This window comes from Bos mutus, chromosome 13 (genome assembly GCF_027580195.1).
Source record: "Bos mutus isolate GX-2022 chromosome 13, NWIPB_WYAK_1.1, whole genome shotgun sequence".
Classification (NCBI taxonomy): Eukaryota; Metazoa; Chordata; class Mammalia; order Artiodactyla; family Bovidae; genus Bos; species Bos mutus.
The window spans coordinates 44695511-44715684 of NC_091629.1; the positions used below are offsets into that span (position 1 = coordinate 44695511).

Consider the following 20174-nt stretch of genomic DNA (forward strand, 5'->3'; position numbering starts at 1 on the left):
CCTGGGCGGGGGGAGTGACTTGACTACATTCACCCTGGGGTCATTGTCAGGGACAACTTTACTTCTCCTCCCTAGTGGTTAGAGGACACACAGTCAGGTAACTCATGAAAAAGCCATGTGTCCTTACAGTTAGGAAACTCTGGGATTGTGTGCACACACTTGTGTGCACCGTTCTGAACTTAATTTGCCAGGTGGAGTGTTCATTCCTCCACGTGCTTAATCACCCGTTCCACTGATGGTAGGGCTTCCCTGGTGGCTCAGACAGTAAAGAATCTGCCTGCAGTGCGGGAGACCTGGGTTCTCTAACCCTGGGTTGGGAAGATCCCCTGGAGGAGGGCATGGCAACCTACTCTAGTATTCTTGCCCGGAGCATCCATGGACAGAGGAGCCTGACAGGCTACAGTCCATGGGGTCACAAAGAGCCGGACACGACTGAGCGATTAAGCATAAGCAGTAGCCATTGATGTTTACCGTGAGCTTACATGCTAGTCACTTACATGCAGATGATGAAAATTCAACAGTAAGCAAGGAAGACTTGGTCTTTCGCCTCCAGAAGCAGCGGCAAAGACACTAACCTGGTAATTTCTCATGTATACTGATCAATCATGATATTAATACATGCTGTGAAGAAGGGGCTCACCTGTTCAAGGAGTAAATAATAAGGGGCCCAACCTTGATGGAGGAATGGCTCCAGGAAGAAGAACAGAGCTGAGATCTGAAGAGTAGATTAGGAGTTCTTAGGCAAGGAAAAGAAGGGAAAAACATTTCAAGCACAGGGACCAGCAAGTGCAAAGGCCCTGAGGTAGAACAGAACAAAGGGATTTCGAGGAAGTGGAAAATGTTCACAGTGGCTGGAATGCAGAGAGTTAGGAGAATGTGGCCCAGATGAGACCAACCTCCCCAGATCTTACCCTGCTCTTGAGGCTCTGGGGTGCCGGAAACTGACATGGCCACTTTTCTGTCCCACCCCCAGTGATGGGCAGTGGCTGTGGACATCTGGACCTGCTCCTCTCCTCCTTGCCTGACCTTGGTCCTATCCCTGTCACCCTGTCTTCAGGGTCAGCCTCGCCCACCAGTGATGAGTGAGCAGAAAGAGCTTAGCCATTGGATTCAGTTCCTTACTTACCAGCTGTGGGTAACGCTCGGCCTCTCTGGGTCTCGGTTTAAACTCATTTGTCAAGTGGAAAGCAATCGCTCTTTTCCTCCAGGCTGCAGAGGAAGATCAGATGAGGGCAGAGTTACCCACCAGAGTTCCTCAGACAGGAAAGTCTGGTGCTCCCTGGCGGAGATACTCCAGTAAGGCTTCCCTCCATCTAGAGCGCACTTGACTCCCTTCCCCCAGGGGGAGCTGGGGTGGTGATGGAGGGGAAGTGCTGTCACGTGGTCACTTCAGTCATGCCAGCTTTGAAGTGTAGCCTAAGAGAATCATTCCCAGAGAGCCTGGACTTGCCCTTGGACAAGTTGCTTAACCTCTCTGTGCCTCATCTGTAAAATAGGTTGATAGTATCTCCTATCACAGAGGGTGGCAACAGGGATTTAACACACATAGTGGCTAGGACAGTGACAAGCACATAATAAGCACTAATTAGACATTTGCCAAGCAAAATGGACACACAGTCCCACTCCAGGTAAGGGCTGATGCCCAAGTGGCGGGGAGCAAGCAACTGCAAGAAACGTCACCCTGTTGTTTAAACTCCCGGCTTCTACACTTGGGAGAGTAAGAAGGACTCATGTGCTGGGCCTCACTGTTGACAGTCCTCTCAAGATCAAAGTTTGGACACAGACAACCATAAAGGGACAGCTGAGGCCAAGGCCCTGGCTGCCCCGCCCCAGCTGACGAGAAGCATCCACATCCAGGCGGCAGAGGGGCCCATGCCAGCCCCTCTGCAAGGAGGAATCAGTCAGCCCCATTTTCTGATGAGGCCACTGAGGCTCAGAGAAGCTCTGTCACTGGTCCAGAAAGGACACAGCAACGCAGTGATGGAACCAGCGCCTGACAGTGCCGTGCGCCAGGCCCACGCCAGACTCAACGCTGCAGCTGGAAGCGTGGCGGAGCCAGGCCTGTGCCGGGAATCCGGGAATTACAACTTACGCTAAGAGCTGAAAAGCGCATCCCTCCTCTACAGGCTGTTGGTGCAAGACATTCTCCAGCCCTGGCTCCCTGCCCACTCACTCCACTGAGCCCTGACCTAGAAGGAAAGCAACAGAATCTTTTGCAGGGAGGAAAACAGCCGAGGAAGGCTGGGCCTGGCTGCTTGAAAAAAACAAGACAAATCCCCTCTGCCTTGAGCCCAGGGGTCAGGGCCTGTGTGGGCCCAAGGGGATGGGAGGGGCTGGAGATGGGCAGAGGAGGGGCCGACCTTGACCGTCAAGTCCACAGATACAACGTTAGTTCCACTGGTAAGATGAAACTAGTTAGTTCCATTGGGAAACTATAGCCTGGAGGTGACGGTGGGATGCAATGTGCCCAGCAAGAAGGGTGGGCGGCCTGTGAGCAAGAGTGTCTGACCTCTGAGACCTCTGCGAAAGCAGGACAGTACTTATCTAGAACAAGTCACCCTAATGCATTCAACAAGCTGGGCTTCCCTGGTGGCTCGGTAAAGAATCTGCCCGCAATGCAGGAGATCCAGGTTCGATCCCTGGGTTGGGAAGATCCCCTGGACAAGGAAATGGCAACCCACTCCAGTATTCTTGCCTGGAGAATCCATGGACAGAGGAGCCTGGCGGGCTACAGTTCATGGGGTCGCAAAGATTCAGACACAAACCAAACAACAAACACTTTCACACTTTCATTCAGCAAGTTAATTGAACCCACAAACATTCATTATCTCTCACGGTTTCTGGGAGTCAGGAATCTGGAGAAGCTTAATAAGGTAGTTCTGACTTGGGCCTTTTTTCTATGCAGTTATACTCGAGTGTCAGCTGAGGCCGTGGTCCCCTGAAGGCTCGACTGGGACTGAAGGATCAGCCTCTAAGGTGGCCCCAGCATAGGGCTGGGAGGGCAGTACTGGCCCGTGGTGGGAGGCCTCTGTTCCTCTCCAGATGGTTTCTCAGGGCTGCTTGAGGGTCCTCAGGACATGGTGGTCAACTTCCTCCAGAGCAAGAGATTCAGGAGGGACAAAGCAGAAGCCACAAAGTGATGTTGCCACACTGTGATGTCAGCCTGGCTCACCACCACGTCTACAGTATCCTGTTCACATTGGCCAGTCTGATGACACAGGGGCATGAGAACTGGGAAGGGAGATCACTGGGGCTGCCTTGGAGTCCGGAGACCACAAGCAGCCCACTGAAGTGGTGGCAGCCGTGAAGGCCTGGTCCCGAGCCGGCCTCTCCCACTCACAAGCTGTGAGACTTGGGCAACGGGCTCATCTTCTCTGTGCTCCTTTTCCTTGGTAGTGAAATGGGGGCAATGAGACAGTCAAGATCTAAACAGACCAAATAAGGCCCTCAGGGTAATGCCTGGCACCACCTCTGGAGCAGGAACGAGCCTCCTCTAGTCACTGCTCTCCCTCTAGTGCCCCGCATGGGTCCCAGCGCTTCTGAATGAGTTAGCTCAACAGACAAATGAGCCCCAAGACTGTGTCAGGTTTCTGGAACTTTCTCCTTCAGATGCCCCAAGCTGGCTCTCTCCCCTGCTGTGAGCCTCCCTCGCTTCCCCTTTTCTTCCTGCCCTTGAACTAGTGGTCTCTCCAAACTCTCTGACCCCTCTGACCATGCCTCTCACAGGGATCCAGGGGGCAGCTGGGGCTGAGTCAGAGTCTCCAAACTTATTTCTAGCACCCAAACTAATATTCCATGGAAATCTGGTGCCCTTTACATAGAACTGACCTATTTGTGTTTTTTTTAACAAATAGTTACTGAGCCCCTCTTATTTGTTACTGAGTTGGTATAGCTACTGGCACTGCTTGAGGCACAGAGGGTATAGCTATGAACAGGGCACCCTATGCTCCTGCAGCTGACATTCCCATGGGGGGAGAGAGGCAAATAGGAAACGACTGCAGTGATTTCAAACACGTGACATGCTGTGACGAAACCACAGTCATGGCAGGTGTCGTAGGGCTGCGGGTGCACTTACCTTTGATGGGGTGGCCATCAGAGGAGGTGACACTTGTGGGCAGACCTTAAAGTCAGAAGAGAGCTGACAGGAGAAGCTCTGGAAGCTCCTGAGATTGGGGCGTGTGGATGTGTGTTGGAGGATTTGAGTAGATAACACCCTGGCTCCATGGCCAGACCCCGGCATCCCTCTTCCAAACACAGTGTGCGAACCACAGACACAACCCTCTGCCCAGAGCAGTTCGTCCAAATCTCAAGTGTCCTTATCCTTTAAAGCAGCTGCTATGGTTTGAGGGATTTATCCCCAAGCAGCCTTGCAGAGGGATTTAGTGACAAGTGGGCAGGATGTTCCCAGCAGCCCTGATGTGATGGCAAAAGCCTGGAAATGAACCTGCAGACCCAGCTATAGGGGACCAGAGGAGCAAACGGTGGGGCACTTCAAACAGCAAGGCAAGTTCATCTGGATGAACATAGAGCAATCTCCAAATTACATTAAGAAAAAAGATGCAAGGTATGGAATGGTGAGCTGGTATTGGTATAGACTAGAAGCAGGGGAAAAGGAGCCTATTCATTGCTGGTATATGCTTAGAGTTTCTTTCTTGCTCACCGGACCTGACCTCCTGGCCTCTCAAATCAGCAGAACTGGATATGAATCCAGCAACTGCCAACTTGTTGGGTGACCTCAGGGAAGTGACTCTATGTGTCTGAGCCTCCATTTGCTCGGGCCCTTTTCTACGAGGTCCACATCTTCCCTCTTCACTCCAACCCCACATAGTGGTACTGTTACCACTCCATCTATTGATGGCGAAGTGGAGGCACAAAGGTGAAAAGTGGCAAGCCATGAAGCAGCTCAGGCTGGGGTTCCATGGTTTTATAAAAGCACTTCTCTCCTTTCCTGTTGTTCTGTTTGCCAGTGGCTATACCACAGATCTACATGGGGTGGTTTATTTCAGAGCTAACTCTTTCAGGAGGGGAGATGTCCAATCCATCCATTCATTCAGCTTAACAAATATTCATGGAACACCTAGAAACTGCCAGACATCCTCCAAGCTCCAGAAGAATTGCTAGCAAAGGCCCTGCACCCAGAGTTAGTGGCCCACTGAGTGTCCACTCATGCAGAGATGTGTGTAGGAGGGGTTTTCAGAGTCTCAGCCTTTCCTGTGCCCTGGGTCCCTCTGGCATCTGATAAAGATCTACAGCCTCTCTCAGAAGAATGTCTTTAAACTTATATAATTACATGCTTCAGGATTTCCCTGGTTGTCCAGGTACTAAGAATCCGCCTGCCAATGCCGGGGACTTGGGTTTGACCCTGGTTCAGGAAGATTCCACATGCCTTGGAGCAGCTAAGCCCTCTTGTCATAACTACTGAAGCCTGGGTGCCTAGAGCCTGTGTTGCACAAGAGAAGCCACTGCAATGAGAAGCCCACACACTGCAACTTGAGAGCAGCTCCTACTCACCGCAACTAGAAAAGCCTGCAAGCAGTAATGAAGATAGTGCAGCCAAAAAAAAAAAAATTAAGTGTGTATGCGTAGATTTACAAAGGAAACAAATTGCCTTGAGATACAGATATCAAATATTTTTCAGAACAGATGTGTGATGAGAGAGTAGCACACACTACTGTGTGTAAAATAGACAGCTAGTGAGAAGCTGCTATATAGCGCAGGGAGCTCAGCTCGGTGCTCTGTGATGACCTAAAGGGGTGGAATGCAGGGGCGGGAGGAAGAGTAAGGACGGAAGGGATATATACATAGAGCTGATCTACACTGTTGTACAGCAGAAATTAACACAACATTCTAAAGCAATTATATTCCAATTAACAACTAAATTAAAAGAAAAAAGAGCAGATGTGTGATACAGTCATATAGTACTTCTGTACTAGTCTATTAAATAACAAGACCTCTGGTGGATCTAGTACTTGCTGTCATTTTTTTTTTTTTTTTTTTTTGTGGCTGTGCTGGGTCTTGCAGTGTGCAGGCTCTTCATTGCAGCGTTTGGGCTTCTCTAGCTGTGGGTCCAGAGCATGTGAGCTCAGAGGTTACACTGTGTGGGCTCAGTTGTCCCATGACATGTGGGATCTTAGTTCCCTGACCAGGGATCGAATCCACAACCGCTGTCTTAGAAGATGGATTCTTAACCACTGGACTGCCAGGAAGTCCCCCTTCCACCATTCTGAAGTTGTAATAAGTATAAACAGTATGTCATGAATGTCCACAACCCCTGGAGTGAGACAAGGGATTATCTGTGACGTCTGCTGGTGAAGTCACGCGCACCACCACCGCTGCAGTAATTTGTGGCCTACATTCATCACTGTAGGAAAAGCGCCTTTCAATTAGAGATGAGCAAAATAAAAAAACAAACTGAACACAACTATTTCCCATCCAAGTCCACAGATTCCCTGAATTCTATTCACAGATCCCTCAGGGATCCAGGAATAGCTGTTAAGAATGCCTGGCTGACATACTGGCTTTTCAATATTACAGTAATTATATCTGTACAGGCAGACCTTGAAAATATTGAGAGTTTGGTTCCAAACTGCTGAAAATAAAGTGAATATTGCAATAAAGAGAATCATGAATTTTGTAGTTTCCCAGTGCATTGCAAAAGTTATTTTTACACTATATTGTAGTCCATTAAGTGTACAATAGCATTGTGTCTTTTTTTTTAAGTACAGGCCTTAATTAAAATATACTTCATTGCTAAAAAATGCTAACCATCATCTGAGCCTTCAGCGAGTCATAATCTTTCATAGTAATTACATCAAAGATGCCTGATCACAGATCACTATAAAAATATAATAGTAATGAAAAAGAAATACTGTGAGAATTACCAAAATATGACACACGGATATGCAGTTAGTTAATGCTGTTGGGAAAATGGAACCAACAAACTTGCTTGGCACAGAGTTGCCACAAACCTTCAATTTGTTAAGAAAAAGAAAAAGGCAATATCTGCAAAGCATGATAAAATGAAGCATGCCTGTATACAATCTCATTCTGGTTTTTTTAGAATAGAAACAATTTAGAGATACAGAATATAAAAAACAAAAACAAAACATTACCATCACCACCACTGTAATCGCCTTCCCTGAAGCAAAGCACCGCGGTCACCAGTTTGTGTCTCCTAGACCTTTGTCTGAGTTCACGTGGAAACACATCAGCTGGGATTTCTTACATGCAAAGGGGTCCACACTGTAGGTAATGTTCTGTATCCTGCTTTTTTCTCTCAAGAGTGTATCTGGGACATCTTTTCACATCCACTCCTGATGAAGGTCGACCTCGTTCTTTTCAACAGCTGCTTGGTAACCCCTGATACAGACTTACAGACATACCAGAATTTTTCATGTGTCAATTACGTAATCATGCTCTAGGCCTTTTAAATGGATCATTCCTGGAATCTTCCCTACCGTCTGGAGATAGGAGCTACGATTATCTGCATTCTAGAGAAGTGGTCCAAAGAGGTAGAGGTCACATAGCCCAAGGTCACAGAGCCATTAAGCTAAAGAGCTGTGATTCAAACCCAGGCTCACCGTATATAAGGCACTACTCTTTCTTTCTGCCTTGGCTTTTATCTGTAGTTGACAAAACGCTTTTCCCAAATCTGAACCGTTTCTACAAAAGAGACAGGCAGGACATATCGTTGTTATTGATCTTATTGATTCTCTGACACACCAGACACATTCCCACCTTAAGGCCTTTGCACTGCCTTTCCCGCCTGGAATTCCCTTCCTCCTGACTTTCCCATAGTTGGCTTCTTCACGTCGGCTCAGCTCAGATGACCCCCTCTGCTGAGCATTTCCCTGCCATTGTGGCTAAACAAGCCCCTGACCCCACTCACTACCCTGTCTTATTTTCTTTGTAGCGCTCATCACTATTGGAATTTAACTGATATAGTCAATGGAAGTGTCCTGGAATTAGAAAGCTTGCCAGTTTTGTTCATTCCTTATTCTTGAGTACCTAAAACAGGATCTAGCATATAATAGGTACTCAAAAATAATTTCTTGACTACATAAATGAAACTCAGAAGGTGAGGGATTAGTTTGAGGAAACACATTTATAACATACGTTTCCCATGGACTGTATCCTGCCAAGCTCCTCTGTCCATGAGATTCTCCAGACAAGAATACTGGAGTGGGCTGCCCTGCCCTTGTTCAGGGAATCTTTCCAACCTAGGGATCGAACCCAGGTCTCCTGCACTGCGGGCAGATTCTTTACCATCTGAGCCACCAGGGCAGCCCATATTTATATATAATACATATTATAACACATATTTTATATGGGACATTTTATAGAACCTTGTGTTGATGGATTTTATATTGAGATATAGTCTACATACAGTGAAATTCACCCTTTTAATGTACAACTCTATGAGTCTGACAAATGTATATCATCATGTAACCACTGTCACACAATACAAAATATTGCCAACACCCCCCAAAAGTTCCCCTGTGTCCCTTTGCTGTGAATCCCCACCCCTGGGCCTCAGCCTCTAGCAACAAGTGATTCTGACTTTTCCAGAAAGTCATATGAATGGAATCCTACAGTCTGTAGCCTTTTAAGTCTGGCTTTTTTCAATGCAGTCTAATTGGAGGTGCCTCCATGCTGTTGAATGCATCAGTAATTCATTCCTTTTTATTGCTGAGTAGAGTTTATTGGATGACTGGGCCACAGTTGCTTATCCATTTACCAGATGAAGTCTTTTTCATTTAGATAATGCAGGAAAAAAGCAGACTTCAGCAAATCTCCTTGGCCACTGAGACTCTCCTGCCTATGTGCTCAGCTATATTCTATCCAGAGTTCTTTCCTTTCTCCCCCAGGCTCTGCCTATCAAAACTTTTTCCTTTCCTTCAAGGCCCTTTTCAAATGCTCCCTCCCACAAAAGAAGCAGGGTTTACTGTCCCTGTGTCACAGGTTGGTAAAGTGAAGCTCAGGGAAAGGCAGCCTTCAACTGCTAAGAGGCCCACACTTGGGCGTAGCAGAGCCAGAACCAAACTCAGGGCCAAGGCGAGAAGTGGGCAGCTCAAGGGCCAAAGATCAGCCTCTTTGCAGGCCGGGGGTGGTGTGTGTTGGGGTGGGTGGTGTCAGGTGGCTGAGATGCAGGGCCCCTCTTTCCCATCTCAGGCCTGAGAGTTTACCAGCAGGAGGGTGACAGAGAATGGGCAGGTCCAATCCTGAGTGGGGCTGGGGGGCTGGGGCAGATCCCATCTGGGGTTTCCTCTCCATGAGGACTTTTCCCTTCCCACCCTTCCAGTTGGTGCCTGAGCCCTGGGCTGGACCCAACCCCTACACACAGGCTGACATTACTCATCAGAGCTGCAGGCTGGCTGAACTGAGGCCCTTCTTGCCCAGATTACCATCCTAGAGCCCACGAGTGGGCATGCAAGTTCGGTGATGGGTCCCAGCTGTGGGTGGCCTTCGCCCACCCAGCCATTTGTAGCCACAGAACAAATAGGGGACTAATAAGAGTGCTTAGGGGGTTCCCATTACTAGAGAGGACCCCAAGCTACCCTGAGGCCCCAGGCCTGCTGTGCAGACCTGAGAAGCCCCCTGGGGAGGGAGTCTTGGAACCCAGGCCATCAGCTGGTGACCTTAGGCAAGTTTTCTGGATCTCAGTTTGGGGACTTGGGCTGCTGGTCCTGGGTGGAGCTTATGGATACTTTTTCAGAATATTACTTAAAAAAATTTTTTTTAATTTACATACTTTTTTGGTTGCACTGTGTCTTTGTGGCTGCCTGCAGGCTTTTCTTCTCTAGTTGTGAAGAGCAGGAGCTCCTTTCTAGTCGCAGTGTGTGGGCTTCTCATTGTGGTAGTTTTTCTTATTGCAGAGCACAGGCTCTAGGCGCACAGGCTTCAGTACTTGCAGCACGAGGGCTCAGTACTAGTGGCTTGTGGACCCTAGAGCTTGCAGGCTCAGTAGCTGGGGAACACGGGCTTAGTTGCTCCGCAGTGTGTGGAATCTTCCTGAGCCAGAGATCGAACCCATGTCCCCTTTAGTGGCAGGCGGATTCTTCCTCTTCCACTCTACCACCAGAGAAGCCCAGAATATTGCTTTAAATGCATAAAATAAGAACACCTAGTGACATTGTGATTATAATGCGCTGTAGTTGTAACATTACCCAGTGGTGGGTTTGAGAATGTCCAATATTCTGAAGTCATGATTGGTATTTTATGACACTGTAATATCTATGCTGTGATAGGAAATATTTGTGATTTCTGTTGGTAATGAAGTTGCAGGATCAGCTAACAGTGTTATGATTTGGAATCTCTGCTCATAATTAAAAGTGAAAGCCGCTCAATTGTGTCCAACTCTTTGCGACCCCATGGACTATACAGTCCTTGGAATTCTCCAGGCCAGAATACTGGAGTGGGTAGCCTTTCCTTTCTCCAGGGAATCTTCCCAACCCAGGGATCGAACCCAGGTCTCCCACATTGCAGGTGGACTCTTACCATCTGAGCTACCAGGGAAACCCAAGAATACTGAAATGAGTAGACTATTCCTTCTCCAGCAGATCTTCTCAACCCAGGAATTGAACTGGGGAGATCCTTCATTATAGGCAGATTCTTTACCAACTGAGCTATGGGGAAGCCCAGTTGTAGGATCAGCTAACAGTGTTATGATTTTGGACCTTGGCTTGTAATTGAAGGAAATGCCAAATTTTTATTACAGGTTAGTGAACAAAAAAGAAAAATGTAATTATTCTTTCACCCAAGTTCATGGACCCCCTGAATTCTCTTCACAGGCCCTGTGGTCCCCAGTTAGGCACCTGTGACCTACAGACAGAATACCCAGGATTAGGGCATGAGAGCCCCCCAAGAAGCCTGAAAAAGGAATCAGATAGAGGGTGATGGGAGGGGAGGGGGAAGGAATAGGGAGGGGAGAAGAAAAACTAGGGGAGGGTACACCTGGGAAGTTCTTCCAGAAAAAGGGAGTGGCCATATGGGTGACTGCTGCTGAGACGGAGAGTAAGCTGAGGACACAGAAGTGTCTTCTGACCACCCTTGTCAAAGACAGTTACAACGAGGTGTGTTAAAGAGTCTCTCCAGGGCTGGGGACAGGTCAGTGGTGCACAGGATTCAACCATATGGGTTGTATTTTTTCTCTTGAGTGTAGTAAAAACACAGATTTTATTATACTATTATTTATGCTGTGTGAATGTGTGTGTGTGAAGAACACCATAATAATATTATTTTTTTAAAAGTAAGCATGGAGAAGGCAGTGGCACCCCACTCCAGTACTCTTGCCTGGAGAATCCCATGGATGGAGGAGCCAGGTAGGCTGCAGTCCATGGGGTCAACTTCACTTTCACTTTTCACTTTCATGCATTGGAGAAGGAAATGGCAACCCACTCCAGTGTTCTTGCCGGGAGAATCCCAGGGACAGGGGAACCTGGTGGGCTGCCGTCTCTGGGGTCGCACAGAGTCGGACACAACTGAAGCGACTTAGCAGCAGCAAGCATGGAGAGGGAGGGAAAAATGGAGATAATTTGTCCAAGAAGTTATGTTGTTTGGGGGTGAGCAGAGAAATTGGAGACACAGATAGAGGGAATCTGTGGAGTCAAGGATATTTTTTTTCTTTAATTTTTAACTAGGGACCCTTGGACACATTTGCCTGATGCAGAGGCTGGGGCAGGAGAGGAAAGAAGGGGTCAAAGGGACAAAGGCTTGAGAAGTTCAGACACACTTATCTCCCTGGTCCTCAAGTCCCCTTTGTGACCTCTCCACTTGGGCAAGCATCAGTTGGCTGAGTCTCTCCCCAGAATTTCTGATTTTGTAGGTCTGGATCTGGAAACTTGGATTTCTCACAAGCTCCCTGGTGATGCTTGCCCCAAGGACGCACTTTAAGAAGCAAGGCTCTGATCTACACCACTTGCGCCCCCTTCAGGATTTGACATTGCACTACAACGAGCCATGCCCCCCTTAGAAAGCACAGAGGTGAGGGAGGTATGGGAGCAGACAGTTGAGATGGAAGAGAGGTGAAGAACTCAGGAAGAGGCAGCTGAAGCCTGACCCCCAGCCAAGGTCACCCCATCTCCCTGGGAAACACCAGTCTTCCCAGGGACCTTGGGAGCTGCCCTGTTGGACCTCCTGGAGGGCTGAGTGACAGGGGGTGGGAAGGAGCCAGAGCTGGGGGATCGAGATGGTGGCGAGAGGCCAGCAAATATGCCCAATGGAGAGCGAGTGGAGGAGAGGCACCGGCTTTCTGTCCTCAGGCACTGAGCCCTGAGAACAGGCCGTTCACCTTTGCAATTTGATCCTGGTCTCATGCCAGCTTCTCCTGCTCTTGGGAAAAAGCAGCCCTGTCAAAGAAATGAACATTAGCTTGTCAGATCCCAAGATATCTGAGCTGGGAGGACCCTTGGAGACTGGCCAGTTCAACTCCACTTCACAGATGGAGGGGGCCAGAAAATAAAAGTCCGGTTTGATGGATGGACTTGCAAACTCCGGTATAGGGAAAGATGCATCCCCTCTTCCCACTGTTGACTCAGTCCTACGAAGCTAAGTCATAGGCATGACGTTGGGGACTGTGATGACAATTGTTGCTTCCCCTCTTAGTGACTCATTGAACACATTTTTTTTTTTAACACCCACTGTATGTTAAGCACTGTGCTAGACATGGAGATAAAGTGGAGAGCAAGCCCAAGCTCCTGGCTTCATGGCATTGACATGTCAAGGGCAAGTTTTAAAAGGCAACAAACAAAAAATATGTAATACAAAGTTGGGGTGTGATAAGGGGTTGGAAGAGAACTGAAATGACATGAGGGAGTGAGCCTTGTAGATGGTGTGGGGTGGTAGGATCCAGACAAGAGGGAATAGCATGTGCAAAGGCCCTGAGGTAGGTCCATGCTTGCTGTGTTGGAAGGGTGTCACAGAGGCAAGGTGTCTGGAGTGGAGTGAGGGGGACTAGGACAGGAAACCAGAGTGGTAGCAGGAGACCAGGTCGTAAAACCACCTGCAGTCACGGAGGACTGGCTTTTCCTCCCTGACTTTTCCAAGGAAGACTTTGGTGAGATAGGAACCCTGGGAGGGCTCTGAACGGAGGAGAAGTGTGATCTGACTTCAGTTTAACAGGATCCCTCTGGCTGCTGAGTAGAGAATGGGCTGTGTATGGGACAAGGATGGAGGCAGAGAGGTTGAGGAGAAAGCAACAAATAGAGTAAGCAAGAGGTGATGGCAGCCTGACCTGGCATCAGGGCCTCCCCCAGTTGCGCTACATCCTTCCAGGGGACATGTGGAAGGGACAGGAAGCTCCCTTTAACCCTTACCCATGACCCCAGTGCACCGTCTATCTCCTCACAGCTGGAAAGGTACATCCAGATGAACCTGAGGTTGGAGCTGGCACAGGCCCAGCAGCACATGGTCCAGAACCAGACAGCCACCATGCTGGAGCTGGGCACCAGTCTCCTGACCCAGACCACCGCCCAGACCCGCAAGCTGACTGACGTGGAGGCTCAGGTACTAGAGGGTGAGGGGGTGGTACTGGGGGCACCGTGGCTGGCCAGGCTGGCTCATAACCCTGGTCATCTTGCTTTGACCCTTGTCCCTGGGGAAGGTCAGAGCCTCCTCTGACCTTGCAGCCCCCGGGACCCCTCCCTGATGACCCCATCACAGAACTGTCTCCCACCAGGCCACGAGCCCAGAGCAGGAAGTGGGGGACAGCAGACACTGGGTTTGGCTCTTCTGCCTCTGTGAGTCCTGTGTCCTGTCCAAGCTGGGATTCAGCAGCACAAACACACCTGCCCTCAGGGGGCTCACAACGCTTCAGGAAAATGTGGATAATAAATTAGACCTATTTATTAGACCTCAGGGGGACAACAACTCTGGAAGAGGAGGCCACAGGGAGCAGCAGAGAGGGAGGTAGGAAAGGGACAGGAATATAAGTGAGAGAGTGAGTAAATGAATGGCTGAAAAGACAGCTGACAAAGGGCCACGTGTTTCTTAAACCTTACTATGTGCCAAGCCCTGTTGGCGATGCCTGGTTCTAGTTTACAGCAGTAAATAAAATAGGTATGCATCCGTACGCCCCTGGAGCTTCCTTCTCATGAGCACCAAGAAAACAAGCAGGATAAATAGCATGTGTATGAGACAGTGATAGTGCTAGGGAGACAACAGCAAGGACGAAATGACCGGTGGAGAGTGTGTGCCAGGAGTGGCGAGAGGGACAAGTTGCAAGCTTAGACAATACAGCCAGGAAGGCACTGCTGGGAAGGTAGGGTTGGGGCCAGGCTTACTAGAACAGCCTTCCCAACAGGGAGAGCAGTATGTGCAAAGGCCTGGAGGTGGAACAGAGCTGGCAAGCTCCAGGAACATCAAGGAGGCCAGTATGGCTGGAATGACCCAGGGAGACTTGTGGGCCAGCATCAGAGGTGATGGGGACAGGTGGCATTACAGGATTTTGCCAGCCACCACCATGTGCGGTGGGAGCCACAGGAGGATTTTGAGCAGAGGGTCCGCATTTTAAAAGTCTACCCCAGACTACCAACCAAACAGAGGCCTATAGAGGACAAGGTCGGGGACTGGGAGCCCTGTGAAGAGGCCAGTACAAGACACAGGGTGAGAGATGGAGGTCAGGGCCAAGCGGGTCATAGAGGAGACCAGGAGAGTGGCCATGTAGCCATTCGGGAGGTGGAGCAAATATCTAACTGCTGATGGATTAGATATTGGGGGGGAGGTCAAGGCTGATTCCTCCCACGTACATGGCAGGAGGAATGGAACTCCATGTACAGGGATGGGGAAGAGCAAATTTAAGATAATCACAAGCCTAGCTAGGTGTCATGGTCTGTGCACGGGTTGGGAAAGAATTTCCAGAAACAAGGCAGAAGGAAAGAAAGGACCACGATATTAGGGTCTATGAGTGAGAGGGTGTAAATAGGTCAGCAAGTTTCTGGAATGTCAGGGCCTGAGGTCAAGTGTGTGGCTGCTGGGCAGGGCTCCTAAAGGGCTTACAAAGCCCCCTCTCCCCACCTCCCTTGTCGGGGCAGGTCCTGAACCAGACGTCACGAATGGAGATCCAGCTGCTGGAGACCTCACTGTCCACCAACAAGCTGGAGAAACAGCTGCTGCTGCAGGGCCATGAGCTCCACCGGCTGCAGGGCCACAACAGGTGGGCACTGGCACCCTGACACGGGACACCCTGGCAGGGACCAGGGCTGAGCTCCAGGGCTGGGCTGGGACCCAAGTGGGCTGGGGATCTGGGGTGAGCCCCAGAACCAGCCTGAGCTGGGCTCCGTCAGGGGGCAAAATGAAAAGGTGGACTTGAGCTAGTGCCCAGGATGGGGGCTAGGGCCAGAGGTAGAGGCCTCAAGACTGGAGTGAGGGGGCACTAGGGCTGGGGCTAGAGCTGGGACGTGGCCAGGGCTAGGGCAAGGCCTGAAACCAGGGTAGGAGATCAGACTAAAGTTGAGAGTGAAGGTGGACACTGGGGCTTGGCTGAGGCTGAGGCTAGGGGCTAGGCAGGCATGGGGCCTGACCACCCTGTCCTGAGTGGGGACAGGAGACAGGCATTTTCCTGGGACGTGGGAAACCCTGATTTTTCCTCTCTTCTTTCTCTCTCTCTCTCTTTCTTTCCTTCTTTTCTATCTTCCTTTATTTATTTTATAGATTTTAACAGCTTTTCTGAATCACCATTTGGATAACATACAATTCACCCTGTACATCTTAATTTGATCTACATATCTGTAAATAAATAAATATAATCTCACCTACCAACTCCTCTCCTTCCCAGAAACAACCACAGTGATATGTTTCTTGTCTGTATTAGCAGAGAGTCTCAGCATTTATAAGCAAATAAACACAAAGGGAACACCCTTTAAATTACAAAGAAAGAGTCCTGGGGTACAGATAAGGCAGAGACATGGACCTCTGAAGCTGATTTCATCTCAGTTTCGAGCTGAGTGGAGAAAAAACTGCCAAGCTCAGGCTGGTGGAGAAAGCAAAACCCACACAGGTAAGCAGTCACAGGCCTGTGTACAGAATGAGATGTTATTGTTGCTCATATGCTGAGTCAAGATAAGGATACAAGCATCCTCAAGCTCCCTGTGATCTGGGGGCCATTAATGATAGTTTGTATACCTCCTTATTCTTACTCCCCATCCCAAGGGAAGGGGGAAGCACTGGGATACTACCAATGACTCTGAACTGAATTAAAGTGCCTAGAAACCAGTGAGCCGGGTTCAATCCCGGGGTTGGGAAGATCCCCTGGAGAAGGAAATGTCAACCCACTCCAGTATTCTTGCCTGGAAAATCCCATGGACGGAGAAGCCTGACAGGTTACAGTCCATGGGGTCGCAAAGAGTTGGACACAACTGAGCGACCACCACATACAGAAACCAGTGAAGATGGAGGGTGTCATCAATACACGCTTGGCCCATGGAGACAGCTAAAATTCTAGAGTCCAGGTGGAATTGTCTCTTCCTGAGGCATAATCTGGGGTCCAGAGAAATTCCTCCGGCCCTGGCTGGACTCATTTTCTTAGACTGGAGACTGGTTGGCATAGCCTCATGCATAAGAAAGTATCTCCTTCCTGCGTCATCTCTCAGCTACCCACCCACTGGCAGCAGAGGCAAGTATGTATGCACAGTCCCCTTTTTAACCCTTTTTAAACCCAAGTGGAACATACTATTCTTTGGAAGATGATATTTTCTTTTTTTTTTTCAATTATCCTGGAGATGGTTCCATAGCTACGTGACACACTTGTGAATTCTTTTCTCCAGCTGCATAATGTTCCACTGGACGCCTGTCCCCAGATATATTTCCCAGTGCCCAGTTAATGGGTACTGAGGTTGTTCCAGTCTCTTATGATTCCAACACGTGGTGCTATGAATATATTCCCCATACCTTATTGAACACACATGTGAACAAATCTGTAGGACAAAATGCCAGAAGTGCAAAAGCTGAGTCAAAAATTTCTTTCTTTTTAAAAAAAACTCATTACAAAAATGCCTCATGCTTATTATATCCTCAGACAATAGACACTTGTACAAAATGAAAGGTAAAGTTGGCCCCCTCCACCCACCCCTTCCTTTTCATTTCCATCTGCTCAAACCTGATCCACAGAAGTACCAGCACTTAGTGGATTTTCTTTCACATTCTCTACAAACTCAGGTACCACCATGTCCTTCCATATGTCTATCCACGCCTCTTCCTATAAGCTCCCGAGTATCCCTCAACAATTTACATTAATACCATTTTCTTTCTCTTTTAATTTCTCACATGCGGGGTTAGACTGGAGGCAGTGATGTGCCACTCCAAGTCCCTGGCCTCTTTCCCTTCTGCACAACTGAGCTCAGCCTCCTTGCTCTTCAGAACTGCTCCAGATCATTTCCAGGGAAACCAGAACAGAAGAGCTTCAGCCACTCCTGGCTGTTGTGCGTTTTGGCTGTTTTGTTTTTCCCCATTACAACCAACTCTCCCAAAGGACATTCTTGCCCATGCCCCCTGGAACTTGTCTCTGGTGAGTGGACTGCTATTTCAAAAGACACACGTATTTGGGATTTGATCACGGCTAGCTGGTTGCTGGTGTGTCCCTCCCACCCCACCTGTTTCCTCTGCTGGACCCCAAGGCATTTTACTCCAGGGCCAGGTCTCTCTTTCCTCCATTCCTCACTCTGCTATCCGTGGGCACGGACCTCCCGGCTGTGGAACCCTAGGCAGGACGCTACCTCTCCGAGCCCCGGTGCGGTCTGAGCCTCACCCGAGGACCCAGGGGAAAGCCTTGAGTGTGACTGCACGGTGGGGGCGGCGGGTTCACCCCTGTGCGCTCCCTCCCCTCCCTGCAGCGCGCTGGAGACGCGGGTGCAAGCCCTGGAGACGCAGCAGCAGGCGGAGCTGGCCAGCCTCCGCGGCGAGAAGGAGCGACTGCGGCGCCTGCTGGGCCGCCAGAACGGCGCCCTCGCCGGCCTCGAGCGCACCCTGCGCGCCGCCAGCAGCAACTCCAGCCTCCTGCAGCGCCAGCAGCACCAGCTGCTCGAGTCGGTGCAGCGCCTGGTGCGCGTCATGGCCCAGGGCCCGGGTGAGCGCCCGGGGCGCCCGGGGTGTGGGAGGAGGGCAGCAGAGGGGAGGGAGACCCTGCTTACCCTCCTGCCCTTTCATGCTTGTTCTGGCAGCCACTGCAGGAAGGACCATCCCCGCCCCCAATCACGAAACAGAAACAACAAAGAGTAGTCATCATGGTGACAACAACCACAGTCCTAAGAGGAACCAATCCAGACTCCTCCTGACTCCCTGAGTGACCTTGAGCATGCCCCATCCCTCCCTTAGTCTCCCTTTCCCCATCTGTTCAATACGGGTGGTGATAAGAAGGACACCACCAGCCCAGACTGACAAGTTGGGGATTCCAGGATCCACCCTCCATCCCCGCTTGCTTGGGCTTGCCCCCTCATCCCCAAGCCTCAGTTTCCCTGTCTACAGAATGGAGAGGTTGGATTCAGCCCCACCCTACCCCCCAAGGACTTCTCTCCCCTCTAACCCAAGAGGACCAAACAGGAGAGGAGAGGCACCTCTGGATCAGTTTCCTAAGAAAGGACAATGGCTGGGCCTGCTCCCCAGCCCCCACTTCTAATGGGGCCGACTTCAATCACTCAGTTCCAGAGTCAGTCACTCAGTCAACAAGCACTTACTGAGCCACCCAGTGCTGGGTGCTGGGGGTACACCAGTGAACAGCATAGTTCCACAACTGTTTCTTGCCAAAAACAAAACAAAACAAAACAAAACATGGCTAGCCCCTCTCTGTGGGTCTCTGAGGGAAGGAGGAGGACTTGCATATTTGTTAAGTGCCTGGTATGTGCTAGGTGCCCTGCTAGCAGTGTCCCTGAAGTTTCCAGACTTGTTTAGTCGCTCAGCTGTGTCTGACTCTTTGCCACCCCATGGATTGCAGCATATCAGGCTTCCCTGTCCTTCACCATCCCTCAGAGTTTGCTCAAGTGCATATCCATTGGGTCACTGATGCCATCCAACCATCTCATCCTCTGTCATCTCTTCTTCTCCTGCCTTCAATCTTTCCCAGCTTCAGGGTCTTTTCCAGACAATGGAAGGCCTAAAAGGCTGTGTGCAGGAGAGGAGACTTTAATCTGAGGGCTGCAGGAAGGGACTAACTCATTTTCTAGGGACTAACATTTAGGAAGCGTGATTGGAACCAGGGAAGGGAGAATGGCTTGGTGAGAGAAAGACAGGGAAAGGGTTCCTACTGCTGCTGGGTCACCATAGGGGGAAGCTGGAAAGCCTTTAAGGCACAGGAGTCAAACAATAGTGATGGATTCCAGACGCTGTTGGCTGGCAGCATTGTGGAGACAGAGGACAGCACCATAGCGCCATCTAAGCTGGGCACCCCGAGGTGGAGGTTTGAAAAGGTCTGAGGTGGCCACAGGCAAGAGAATTGGATGTCGTCCGTAATTAACAGTGACCCGAACCCATCACTGGCTTGTGCATAGTGGCAATGAGGCTGCCTAAATTCATCCTGTAGCTCAGCCAAAGGCATGGGGCCTGGGGCCAACACCTCACCCCACCGGCTCACTGCCAACCCAGTCTCCAGTTGTGGCCCAATGTCTGCTTCCCTTCCCCAGGGACCAGGGGCCTGGCCAGTGAGACCATGGGGATCTTGTCCAGGGAATGTTTTTGCACAGACTGGGATGGATTTGGGGGCTTTTGTCTTTTCATTTGCGATCTGGGAATAATAGCCTCCTTTCAACAGTGCCTCAGCTCCAAGATCCAGGATCCAGGTTCAAGTATGAAGCCAAAAACAGGAAGTCACACACTTGATAGCTTCCTGGTTTGTCCCTCGCCAGGATACCTATCCATCTGGAACTTTAGCCCTGTCCATGGATACCCACCTTAAACTTAGTGACTCAGACATTAAAGAATCTCCCCACAATGTGGGAGACCTGGGTTAGATCCCTGGGTCAGGAAGATTCCCCTGAGAAGGGAATGGCTACCCACTCCAGTATTCTTGCCTGGAGAATTCCATGGACAGAGGAGCCTGGCAGACTACTTGGGGTCCTTGGGGTGGCAAAGAGTCAGACAAGACTGAGTGACTAACATTATTAGTTATTGGATACCCACCTACCCAAGATTGGATTCTGGTGGATTCATAGCCCAAAGCTCTAATGGATTCCACGAAAGGAGCCAGAGAG

The 20174-nt window shown here is 49.9% G+C and overlaps 1 protein-coding gene across 1 annotated transcript in view; it reads left to right on the forward strand.

The window, feature by feature from the left end:
• ANGPT4 (angiopoietin 4) overlaps positions 1-20174 on the forward strand; it is a 50836-nt gene that overhangs the window by 10147 nt on the left and 20515 nt on the right. Inside the window, exons 2-4 of the mRNA XM_005887931.2 lie at positions 13348-13503; positions 15030-15151; positions 17826-18058. Coding sequence (XP_005887993.1) covers positions 13348-13503; positions 15030-15151; positions 17826-18058 — 511 coding nt within the window. The remainder of the gene's footprint in view (positions 1-13347; positions 13504-15029; positions 15152-17825; positions 18059-20174) is intronic.